This window comes from Oryctolagus cuniculus, chromosome 1 (assembly GCF_051225735.1).
Source record: "Oryctolagus cuniculus isolate XC-2025 breed Fujian yellow rabbit chromosome 1, ASM5122573v1, whole genome shotgun sequence".
Lineage (NCBI taxonomy): Eukaryota > Metazoa > Chordata > Mammalia > Lagomorpha > Leporidae > Oryctolagus > Oryctolagus cuniculus.
Window position 1 is genome coordinate 18183482 of NC_142867.1, and position 12819 is coordinate 18196300.

General features: G+C 45.3%; 1 protein-coding gene across 15 annotated transcripts in view; it reads left to right on the forward strand.

The window, feature by feature from the left end:
• FNBP4 (formin binding protein 4) overlaps positions 1-12819 on the forward strand; it is a 46968-nt gene that overhangs the window by 32151 nt on the left and 1998 nt on the right. For 13 of the 15 annotated variants that reach the window (XR_016229453.1, XR_016229458.1, XR_016229431.1 and 10 more), the window contains 4 exons: positions 4350-4660; positions 5123-5267; positions 6514-6839; positions 12558-12715. Coding sequence is in view for 5 of the 15 variants with exons in the window: in XM_008270721.5 (XP_008268943.3) it covers positions 4350-4660; positions 5123-5267; positions 6514-6839; positions 12558-12715 (940 nt within the window). In the remaining 10 variants the exon portion in view is untranslated. Of the gene's footprint in view, positions 1-2954; positions 3054-4349; positions 4661-5122; positions 5268-6513; positions 6840-12557; positions 12716-12819 lie in introns of those variants that run through there. The other 2 variants (XR_016229461.1, XM_089326501.1) reach the window with 2 other exon arrangements.

The window sequence follows — 12819 nt, forward strand, 5'->3', positions numbered from 1 at the left end:
ATAAGTAAATCATTAAAAAATAAAAGTGGAGGCCGGCGCCGCGGCTTAATAGGCTAATCCTCACTTAGCGGCGCCAGCACACTGGGTTCTAGTCCCGGTTGGGGCGCCGGATTCTGTCCTGGTTGCCCCTCTTCCAGGCCAGCTCTCTGCTGTGGCCAGGGAGTGCAGTGGAGGATGGCCCAGGTGCTTGGGCCCTGCACCCCATGGGAGACCAGGAAAAGCACCTGGCTCCTGGCTCCTGCCATCGGATCAGCGCGGTGCACTGGCCGCAGCGCGCCGGCCGAGGCGGCCATTGGAGGGTGAACCAACGGCAAAGGAAGACCTTTCTGTCTGTCTCTCTCTCTCACTGTCCACTCTGCCTGTCAAAAAAAATTTAAAAAATTAAAAAATAAAAATAAAAGTGGAGTAGCCAGGACATGAACTGGCACCCATATGGGATGCCAATGTTGCTGGCGGTGTCTTTATACACTATGCCACAATGCTGGCCCCTTAAATGTATTCTTTTTTTTTAAAAAAAAGATTTATTTATTTTATTATTTGAAAGTCAGAGTTACACAGAGAGAGGAAAGGCAAAGAGAGAGGGAGGTCTTCCATCCGCTGTTTCACTCCCCAATTGGCTGTAACCGCCGGAGCTGCGCTGATCTCAAGCCAGGAACTTCTTCTGGGTCTCCCACGTGGGTGCAGGTGCCAAGAACATGGGCCATCTTCCACCACCTTCCCAGACCACAGCAGAGAGCTGGGTCAGAAGTGGAGCAGCCAGGTCTCAGAGCAGCGCCCATATGGGATGCTAAAGGAGTTAATTATCAATGTTAAGACAGCTTTTTATGTTTTAAGTAAACTTAGTTTGGGATTCAAATATTATAGAAATGTTTGTTTGTGGGTAGATTTATTAAGCACAGTTTTTGTGTTTTGTGTTTTTTTTTTGTTTTGTTTTAAGTTTGAAAGCAGACAGATTATATCCACTGATTCACTTCCCAGATGCCTGCAACAGTCAGTTCTGGGCCAGTCGGAAGCCAGGAACCAGCAATTTTATTCTGGCTTCCCATGTTGTTGGCAGGGACTCAGGTGCTTCCATCTTCCACCTACCTTCCATCTGCATTAGCAGGAAGCTGGATTGGAAGCACAGCAGCCGGGACTCAAGCTGGCACTTAGACAGATATAGGATGCCACCAATGTAAGCAGTGGCTTTGCTCACTGTACCACAGCCCTGACACCCTCAAGTGTAGTTTAATCTTGAATTGACATAAAGTTTACTTAATTCTGATTAGCTGTGCTGAAAGTTGTGTGAAACTTATGCTAACCTTGAACCTCTGAATTCCTCTGCATAGCAGCTTGCAACCATCATAAGCATTGGCATTGCATTATATTCTACCAATTATCGTAAAGTTTAACATTTATTTACCTACTATATTTTATATTTAATTTTGTGGAAGGAAATTTAATCCTTAAGTCATTCATTATTCCTCAATGTTTAGGGCCTTAGTTTTATTTATTTATTTATTTATTTTGGGAAAGATTTATTTATTTATTTATTTGAGAGGCAGAGTTAGAGACAGATAGGGAGAGGGAGAGAGAGAGAGAGGAAGAAAGAAAGAAAGAAAGGAAGGAAGGAAGGAAGGAAGGAAGGAAGGAAGGAAGGAAGGAAGGAAGGAAGGAAGGAAGAAAGGAAGGAAGAAAGAAAGGTCTTCCATTCGCTGGTTCACTCCCTAGATGGCCGCCAACAGCCAGAGCTGAGCTGATCCAAAGCCAGGAGCCAGGAGCTTCTACCAGCTCTCCCATATGGGTGCAGGGGCCCAAGTGCTTGGGCCATCTTGTACTGCTTTCCCATTCCATAGCAGAGAGCTGAATGGGAAGAGGAGCAGCCAGGACTAGAACCGGCGCCCATGTGGGATTCTGGCGTCATAGGCAGAGGCTTAGCCCACTATAATACGGCACTGACCCTATTGCCTTAGTTCTGATATAATCTTAACAGCCTATTAGGTGGTGTAGGCTACCTGGCCATGCCCAGACATCTTTTGTCTAAAAGGTGATATATATGTTAGTATTAGATATGGCCACATATAAAGGTGTTTTGTTTTTTAATTTGAAAGACAGGCAGGCAGGCAGGCAGAGATTTTGCATCTGCTGGTTTACTTCCCAAATGCCTGCAATAGACTAGGAGTAGGAGCCAGGAGCCTGGAACTTGAATGGTCATTCAGTGGGTGGCAGGGACACAACTACCTGGTCCATCAGCTGCTGCCTCCCAGAGTATACATTAGTAGGAAACTAGAATTAAGATCAGAGTCAGAACACAATCCCAGGCACTCTGGTGTGGGATGCGGGCATTCCAACTGCTGTGTCAAATGCCCACCCCTCAAACTAGAAGTTTAATCAGTCTTTGATTCTTTTAGCTGGAGAGCTGCATCCCAGTGCGCTTTTCCTTAGCAATAAACTATATATCAGAATAATTACAGGAACAACATGAATCAAGTTTCTAAAATCTTCGACACTATCATTACCTTTTCAATACAAAAATAAATACTCTGAAGGCCAAATAGATGCTGGTTGCTTTTGATTTACCTTGTTGAGTACTAATGTGATATGTTTTGAATAAAGTACTATAATGGCCTTCTCCTTGCCCTAGAGCCTTTTGTAATTGAGCCCTTACTTAACCCACCACTTTTGACCATGAAATTTAACAGGTGACTGCGTCTGGATATCTACTTCATGAGATGTGAGATTATTTGACTTGAGATTTCTAAAGCTCTTGGACTCCTGCTATTTCACCAGGACATCTTGGTAAAATAGAAAGCACAAGAGTAGGAGTTAGACTTGAGCTCTCTCTCTGGCCTGGCCACTAACATATGTATGATCTTGGGCAAGGCAATTCCTGCCTGGGTTTCATTACCTTTAAAATGAGGTTGAACTAGATAATTTCTCATTTCTCTTCTACTCCTAAATTCTATGATTTTTAGGGAGAAAATCCCTTCAGCATTCCTGGGATATATATCTAATAGTCCCATATATTGTGAAACTTCCCTATTGACGATAAAGAGGGATGGGGAAGGCTACAAGTAAGTATGTCCTCCTATTTTCTCTAATCTTTAAAAGCTATTCCCAGCAGTAATTCCCAGAAAGGATAGTAATCAATGGTGGCTTTTGCAGAATTTTAGAGAAACTGATCCTACTGCTTTAGCTGCAATTTTTTTTTTTTTTTTTGACAGGCAGAGTGGACAGTGAGAGAGAGAGAGAGAGAAAGGTCTTCCTTTTGCCGTTGGTTCACCCTCCAATGGCCACCACGGCCGGCGCGCTGCGGCCGGCGCACCGCACTGATCCGATGGCAGGAGCCAGGAGCCAGGTGCTTTTCCTGGTCTCCCATGGGGTGCAGGGCCCAAGCACCTGGGCCATCCTCCACTGCACTCCCTGGCCACAGCAGAGGGCTGGCCTGGAAGAGGAGCAACCGGGACAGAATCCGGCGCCCTGACCGGGACTAGAACCCGGTGTGCCGGCGCCGCTAGGCGGAGGATTAGCCTAGTGAGCCGCGGCGCCGGCCTTAGCTGCAATTTCTTAACTCAAACTTCAGTAACAGCAATTTCAGGTCCTCTGCATCTTCAAATACCATTTTTGAAAAAATATTTGAAGATTGGCTTCCTAAATATCCCATTTTTCACCACAAAACTAAAAATTATCCTAACTTGTGTTACTTTGTTCTACTAAGTGAGTATAATTTACACAAAATGTGAAAGGAATGATCAAGTTGACAGTAGCACCTTGCAAATGGATTTTTAAAACCTGGTAACCCAGATTAATTAAATGGGTAGAATTTTTATCTTTGTAATGGGTATTTCTGAGTCATCCCCATTCAGTTATCTAGCTCCTTGAAAAGTAAAATAATCAATATTTCAGGTGCACATAATTCACTCAATCATTTGCTTTGAAATAAGACCCCAGAGTATTGCCTTTTAGTTGTATTTATTGAAACCATGAATACCAGAAATTAAAATTCCAAACCATAGATTTAGATGACTGAATTTCTCATTAAGTTGATGTGTTATTAAGTTTTTCATCCATAAATCTGGACCAAAGAACATGAATGATAACACAACTAGGGAAAGTGCTAACTGAAGATCATAAATTTATCTTTCCATGGGAAGTTATTTCTGAACTTTTAATATTTCAGTGACAAATTGCCTGTGGGTCAGAATTTGGAGGCAGGGGAGGGAGAGCTAGTCCCTGCTGTTTGAAACTACTTTTGCATGGTGTACTAGGTTTCTATTGATATTTGTCTTATGGATAGGTGAGCGTTTCTGTGAATGTAAACCCTGAGGTTTTTGTCTTGGTTTTTCCCTGACTCCTGTCTGTCTTCATAGGTTCTCTTTGTAAAGAATCCTTTTCTGGTCAAGTTTCTTCTTCATCACTCATGCCACTGACTCCATTCTGGACCCTCCTTCAGTCAAATGTGCCTGTGCTTCAGCCACCATTACCTTTGGAAATGCCACCGCCTCCACCTCCACCCCCAGAATCCCCTCCTCCCCCACCGCCCCCACCTCCTCCTGTAGAAGATGGTGAGATCCAAGAGGTAGAGATGGAGGATGAGGGAAGTGAAGAACCTCCTGCCCCAGGAACAGAGGAGGATACTCCCTTGAAACCTTCATCACAAACCACAGTTGCAACTACCCAGGTAAATGATATTTGACATTCTGAATGGTAATGGGGACTGCAGCATAATTGACTCCATGTTTTTCTTTTATTTCTCAAAGATGTATTTATTTATTATGAAATCAGAGTTAGAGAAGGAGAGACAGAGAAAGAGCTTCCATCTGCTGGTTCACTCCCCAAATGGCTGCAATGGCTGGGGCTGGGCCAGGCTGAAGCCAGGAGCCAGGAGCTTCTTCTGTGTTTCCCATGTGGGTGCAGGGGACAAAGGACTTGGGCCATCTTCTGTTGCTTTCCCAGGCACATTAGCACAGAAGTGGTTTGGAAGTGGAACAGCAGGGCCTTGAACTGGCACCCATGTGGGATGCCAGCAGTGCAGATAGCGGCTTAACCTGCTGCATCACAGTACTGGCCCCTCCAAGTTTTATTTTAGAAAGGTGTGTTCTACCAGGGTCTTTAGCCACTGACCAGAATGTTTGTGTTTCAGAGTTCGGCTGATTCTACCATCTCTAGTTCTCCTTCCATTAAAGCGATAAAGAGAAAAGCTACAGAAATGAGTACTGCAGTGGTTCAGAGATCAGCTACCATTGGCAGTTCTCCAGTCCTCTATAGCCAGTCAGCTATAGCTACAGGTAAGTATGCTTTTTTCGATGTATTGCTTTCCTTGTTTCCAGTATTAGGTGCCATAAATATTTTTGTATTTATTTGAGAGGTAGAGTTACAGTCAGAAAGGGAGAGACAGAGAGAAAGGTCTTCCGTCCACTGGTTCGCTCCCCAAATGGCCAAGTGCCCAGAGCTGGGCTGGTCTAAAGCCAGGAACCGGGAGCTTTTGTTGGATCTCCCACATGGGTGGTAGGACCCTAGGACTTGGGCCATCTTCTGCTGCTTTCCCAGGCCATTAGTAGGAAGCTGGATTGGAAGTGGAGTAGCCGGGACTCGAACTGGTGCTCATATGAGATGCTGGCATTGCAGACGACAGCTTAACCTATTAAACCATGATGCCAGCCTCCTCTGTGACTGTATGTGTTTGTGTATTTAAAATTTATTTTATTTATTTGAAAGCTAGAGTTACAGAGAGGTAGAGCCAGAGAGAGAGTGGTCTTCCATCTACTGGTTCATTCCCCAAATGGCTGCAATGGCCAGAGCTGGGCCAATCCGAAGCCAGGAGCCAAGAGCTTCTTCTGGGTCTCCCAAGCAGGTGCAGGGGCCCAAGGACGTGGGCCATCTTTCACTGCTTTCCCTGGCCATAGCAGAGAGGTGGATCAGAAATGGAGCAGAGGCCAGCACTGTGGTGTAGCGGGTATAACTGCCGCCTGCAGTTTCAGCATCCCATATGGAAGATGGTTCGAATCCTGGCTGCTCCACTTCCTATCCAGCTCTCTGCTATGGCCTGAGAAGGCAGTAGAAGATGGCCCAGGACCTTGGGCCCCTGCACCCACATGGGAGACCCAGAAGAATCTCCTGGCTCCTGGCTTCAGATCGGTGCATCTCTGGCTGTTGCAGCCAAATGGGGAGTGAACCAGTGGATGGAAGACATCTCTCTCTCTCTGCCTCTGCCTCTCTCTCTGTAACTCTGACTTTCAAGTAAAATAAATAAACTTAAAAAAAAAGAAAAAGAAGAAGAAGTGGAACAGCCTGCACTCTGGTGCCCGTATGGGATGCTGGCAATGCAGGTGGTGGCTTTACTCCTACACCACAGCACCGGCCTCACTGACTTTTCTTCCTTTTCTTTTCTTTTTTTCCTTTTTTTTTTTTTTTTTTTTTGAGGAAAATGTGTACGGGAATAATTTTGTCAGTGATCTAACTTTGATGTCCCTTTTTTCTTGCCTCTGGTCTTGATACAACGTCCATTTTAAAGTATTATGTTTCCTTCATTAGGTCACCAGGCCACAGGGATTGGACACCAGGCAATATCAGTTAGCCATCCAGCAACAGGAATGGGTCATCAGACCAGAGGAATGAGCCTGCAGTCAAATTACCTTGGACTAGCAGCAGCACCCGCAATTATGAGTTATGCGGAATGTTCTGTTCCAATTGGAGTTACTGCTCCCTCATTACAGCCAGTTCAGGCACGAGGTGCTGTGCCTGCCACTGCTATTATAGAACCGCCGCCGCCGCCGCCGCCTCCTCCTACACCACCACCACTACCACCAGCTCCCAAAATGCCACCACCTGAAAAGACGAAAAAGGGAAAGAAAGATAAGGTATGATTTTTTGAAAAAATTTTATTAAAATTTTATTTTGATAATTTACGTAACACAGTTAACCATTTTTAAATGTACAATTTAGTAGTATATAATGTACTCACAGAATATGCAACCACACCTCCATCTAGTTACAGAACAGTTTCATCAGCCCCAAAGACCAGTGTGTACTTTTTAAGAAGTCACTGTCTCGGGCTGGCCCTGTGGTGCAGCGAGTTAAAGCCCCAGCCTGCAGTGCCAGCATCCCATATGGGCGCCTGTTCAAGGCAATGACTCGCTGCTCCACTTCTGATCCAGCTCTGCTATGGCCTGGGAAAGCAGTAGAAGATGCCCCAAGTCCTTGGGCCCCTGCACCCGCATGGGAGACCCGGAACAAGCTCCTGTCTCCTGGCTTTGGATCAGCTCAGCTTTGGCCGTTGTGGTCATTTGGAATAGAAGACTTCCCTTTCTCTGGCGCTACCTCTCTCTGTAACTCTGTCTTTTATATAAAAAGAAAGAAGGCACTCTGTTATCTCCATCTCCCATTTTCTGGGAATCACCAGTCAGCTTGTTTTGTTCTGTGTGTGTGTGTGTGTGTGTGTGTGTGTGTGTGTGTGTTTTTTTTTTTAAGATTTATTTATTTGGGGGCTGGCATTGTGGCTTAGTGGGTAAAGCTGCTGCCTGTGACACCTCACTCCAACTGGACGCTGGGTTGTGTCTCAACCACTGTACTTCATATCCAGCACCGTGCTAATGCTATGGTAAAATAAGTCTTTTTAAAAAAGATTTATTTATTTGAAAAGCAATGTTACAGAGATACCGCCCATCTACTGATTTACTCTCCAAATGGCTACACTGGCCAGGGCTGCACCAGGCTGAAGCCAGGAGCCTGGAATTGCATCCAGATCTTCCAGATGGGTGGCGTGTCCAAGTACTTGAGTCATCATGAGTGCTTTCCCAGGTGCATTAACAGGGAGCTGGATCAGAAGTGGAACATCTGAGACTCAAAGCAGCACTCACGTGGGATCCTCTTGTCATAGGTAGCAGTATACCTATGTGCACCACAGTACTGCCCCCACCAGTTGACTTTCTGCCTCTAGACTTACCTGTTCTGGGTGGTTCATATACATGGAATCGTGCAATATGTGATCTTTCGTTCTTCCCTCACTGAGCATGTTTTCAAGATTTGTCTACATAGCACATAATCTGTACTTACTTTTTAAAAATTTTTATATCATTTGAAGGGCAGAGAGACAGCTCTTTGTCTTTCATCTGGTGATTCACTCTCCAGATGCCTGCAGCACGCAGGGCTGGCCTAGCCTGAAGCCAGGAGCCTGGGAGCAGAGTGGCTGAGTTTCAAGACAGGCATTCTGATACAAGATGCCGCTCCAAGGCGGCGACTTAACTGCCATGCCAAATGCCCGACCCCATTTCTTCTGGCTGAATAAGAATCCATGTGTGTGTCTATGGCACAATGTGTTTGTTTATTCATTAGGTAATGGATAGTTATTATGTTTCTACCTCTTAAGAAGTGCTACTTTGGATATTCGTGTCCACTGTTGAATACCTGTTCAATTCTTTTGGAGTCAGATTTGAACTCTAACTCAGGTATAGCAATACTTATTATCTTCCTGTTTTATTTATTTTCATTTTTACTGAAAGAGAGTAACGGGAAGATCTCCCATCTGCAGGAAACTGGAATCAGAGTAGAGCTGGGAATTAAGCCGAGCCACTCAAATAATGGGCTGGGAGCATCCTATGGCTACACCAAACACCCACCCCAAATTGGGTTCTTATGTTGTCACAATTAGTTGAGAGTTGTATGTATATTATAGATACAAGACTCTTACTACATGATATGCAACTGTCTTCTTTTTTCTTTTCTTTTCTTTTCTTTTCTTTTCTTTTCTTTTTCTTTTTCTTTCTTTTTTTTTTTTTTTCTTTTTCTTTCTAAGATTTATTTATTTATTTGAAAGGCAGAGTTACAGAGAGCCAGAGAGAGAGGTCTGCCATCCGCTGGTTGACTTCCCAGATGGCTACAACAGCCAGAGCTGTGCCCATCCGAAGCCAGGAGCCAAGAAGTTTTTCCTGATCTCCTGCACGAGTGCTGTGGCTCAAGGGCTTGGGCCATCTTCTACTGCTTTCCCAGGCCATAACAGAAAGCTGATCAGAAGAGGAGCAGCCAGGATTTGAACCAGCGCCCATTTGGGATGCCAGCACTGCAGGCAGCGGCTTTACCTGCTACACCTCAGCGCTGGCCCCAACTGTTTTCTTTTGATCTGTGCTTTCTTCCTATTTTTTTTTTAAAGATTGATTTATTTATTAGAAAGGCAGAGAGAGAGGTCTTCAATGGCTGCAATGACCAGAGCTGGAACTATCCGGAAGTGAGGAGCCTGGAACCTCCTATAGGTCCCCCACATGAGTGCACCGACCAAGAATTTGGGTCATCCTCTACTGCTTTCCCAGGCCACAGTGCCCCCCCCCCCCCCTTTTCTCCTTCTTTAATTGTGTCTTTTTAAGAAGTTTTACATTTAGATGAAGTCCAGTATGTCTTTTTTTTTTTTTTTTTTAAACAGGCAGAGTGGACAGGTAGAGTTATAGACAGTGAGAGAGACACACACACAGAGAGAGAGAAAGGTCTTCCTTCTGTTGGTTCACTCCTCAAATGGCTGCAGTGGTCGGAGCTGCCGGAGATGCACCAATCCGAAGCCAGGAGCCTGCTTCCTCCTGGTCTCCCATGCTGGTGCAGGGGCCCAAGCACTTGGGCCATCTTCTACTGCTTTCCCAGGCCACACAGAGAGCTGGACTGGAAGAGGAGCAAGCGGGACTAGAACCGGTGCCCATATGGGATGCCAGTGCCGCAGGTGGAGGATTAACCTAGTGTGCCATGGAGCCAGCCCCGGAAGGCCTCTTTCTCTCTCTCTTTCTCTGCCTTTCCTTCTCTCTCTGTAACTCTTTCAAATAAGTAAATAAATCTTTAAAAATATTTATTATCCTTGATGTCATAACCAGAAATAGTTTTGGTTTTTTTGTTTGTTTTTTTGAGAGGCAGAGTGGATAGTGAGAGAGAGAGAGAGAGAGAGAGAGAGAGAGAAAGGTCTTCCTTTTGCCGTTGGTTCACCCTCCAGTGGCCGCCACAGCTGGCGCGCTGCGGCTGGTGCACCGCACTGATCCGAAGGCAGGAGCCAGGTGCTTCTCTTGGTCTCCCATGGGGTGCAGGGCCCAAGCACTTGGGCCATCCTCCACTGCCTTCCCGGCCCACAGCAGAGAGCTGGCCTGGAAGAGGGGCAACCGGGAAAGAATCTGGTGCCCTGACTGGGACTGGGACTAGAACCTGGTGTGCCGGTGCCGCTAAGTGAGGATTAGCCTATTAAGCTGCGGCGCCGGCCCAGAAATAGTTTCTAATAGTGGTCATAAAGATTTATTTATTCTATGTTTCAAGAGTTTTATGGTTTTAGCACTTAAGTTTAGGGCGTTGATTGATTTTGGCTGAATTATTTTTATGTGGTTTGAGATAGGAATACAACATTATTCCTTTGCATGTAGATATCCAGTTGTCCCAGCAGCATTTATGAAAAAAGGGAATTATTTCCCCATTGTCAAAAAATCAACTGACCATACACTTAAGGGTTTATGTCTATTCTATTTAGTTCTATTCCACTGATTTTTAATGTGTTGATCCTTGTGCCAGTATTTTATTGTTCAGATTACTACAGCTTTGTATTTTATGGTTTTTTTTTTTTGATACTTATTTATTTATTTGAAAGAGTTACACAGAGAGAGAAGGAGAGGCATTGAGAGAGAGAGAGAGGTCTTCCATCTGTTGGTTCACTCCCCAATTGGCCGCAACAGCCAGAGCTGTTCTGACCCGAAGCTCTTCTATTTGGCTCAAAGGATGCAATGTCTTTCTCCTTTTCTCTAATGCTTTGCCTTTAAAAATAAATAAATCTTTATAAAGAGCAAAAATGTTAGACTTATTTTTTCAATATTGGGGAGGCTTTATTCAAGAAATCTGTCTCGTGCAGCAGGAAAATCAGCTTGGACCTCCATCCCTAGTGCTCACAGGAATAGCACTTGGTCACACCTGCCACTTGAGCTCCCACTTTGCAACTTTACAGCACCACCTGAAAATGTCCACTGTTTCTTCTCTTCAGAAATATAAGGATAAGAATTGGTCTTCTCAGTGTCTAACGTAGTAGCTCTTTTATCTCTTTTTAAAAGATTTATTTGTTTATTTGAAAGGCAGAGTTACAGATGCAGAGGCAGAGAGGTCTTCTTTCCTCTGGTTCACTCCCCAAATGGCTGCAACAGTCAGAGCTGCACCGATCGGAAGCCAGGAGCTGGGAACTTCCACTGCTTTTCCCAAGTCCTAGCAGAGAGCTGGATCAGAAGTGGAGCAGCCAGGTCTTGAACCAGTGCCCATATGAGATGCCAGCACCGCAAATGGCAGCTTTACCCACTACACCATAGTACTGACTGTCGCTCCCCCTCTTCGTGGAGGAACGACACAGGACCCTGCGCTGTTCTTTCTGTCTGCTCGGCCCTCCCCGGGTTTGCTGCTGGTTCTTCCCGGGTTGGCTACTGTCCCTTCAACCTCCGTGGAAGGGCAGTTCCCCCTGGCCGCATTCCCCACTTCCGCAGGGGAGCGGCACACCGCCGGCCGGCTCTCTCGGGGGCTGCACAGGTGTTCCTTCAGGTAGATGTTCCCCTTAGATGTTCCTGGTGCATGCCGTCTCTCTCCTCCTTTATAGTCCTCCTCTGCCAATCCCAACTCGGCTGCCCACACGCCGAGTACGCTGCTCTCCTCCAATCAGGAGCAAGTCCTACAGTTTATTGGTTGAACTGGAGGCAGCTGTGCAGAAGCTGTTTTCTTCTCTCCCAGCGCCATATTGTGGGAGAGCAGATGCATAGAATAAGTCTTAATTCCAGTAACTCAGTCTAGTCCGGATTGCTCCCCACAACTGACCCTGCTCTTTATCTTTTTTTAAAGATTTACTTATTTGCAAGATAGAATTAGAGGGAGAGACAGAGATCTTCACTTGCTGGTTCACTCTTCAAATGGTTCCAACAGCTAGCGCTGGGCAAGGCCAAAGCCAGGAGCCTGGAGTCTCCATCTGGATCTCTCTTGTGGATGGCAGGGACCCAAACACTTGGGAGCAGACGTGATAAGGGCAACATAGAATATGAAGGCTAAAGGACCTCATTTCATAAAGTAACTCAATTACAGTTATAAATCTTGAGCCAATCATTTTTCTTTATTTATTTGAAAGCATAGTGACAGATAGAAAGATCTTCCATTCACTAGTTGACTCCCCAACTCCCCATATTGCCAGTAAGAACTGAGGCTGGGCCATGCCAGAACCAAGAGCCAGGAAGTCAATCTGGGTCTCCCCAGAATTTGAGCCGTTATCTGCTGCCCATCACATGCCCATCAGCAGGAAGCTGGATCAGAAGTAGAGGTGGGACTCAATCTCAGGCACTTCATCCGGGGGTACAGGAGTTCCAAGTAGTGACTTAACTAACAGTGTGTCACAGTGCCTGCCCTGATCACACTCTTTGGTTGATAGTTGGTAGAAATTTCTGAAAAGAACTTACAATGGTATTTAATTTTTGTGTTAATTTTTTTTTAACTTAAAAGTCTGTGCTCCTTAGAACCAAGGAAAGTTCTTCATCTGTGTAGATGGCTCATTTCGTTAATTTATGTATTTTATTCCTTCTGACCTGTGACCTTTGTTATAGGCAAAAAAAAGTAAAACCAAAATGCCATCATTGGTAAAGAAGTGGCAGAGTATCCAGCGTGAGCTAGATGAAGAGGAGAACTCCAGTTCCAGTGAAGAAGATCGGGAATCCACTGCACAGAAGAGAATTGAAGAGTGGAAACAGCAGCAGCTGGTCAGGTAAAACAAAAGAGATCACAGATGGGCTGGGTTGTGGCGGATGTGTTAGAACAGTTATTCTTAAAATCACAGCCCTTAGGGGCTGCTGTTGTAGCACAGTGGAT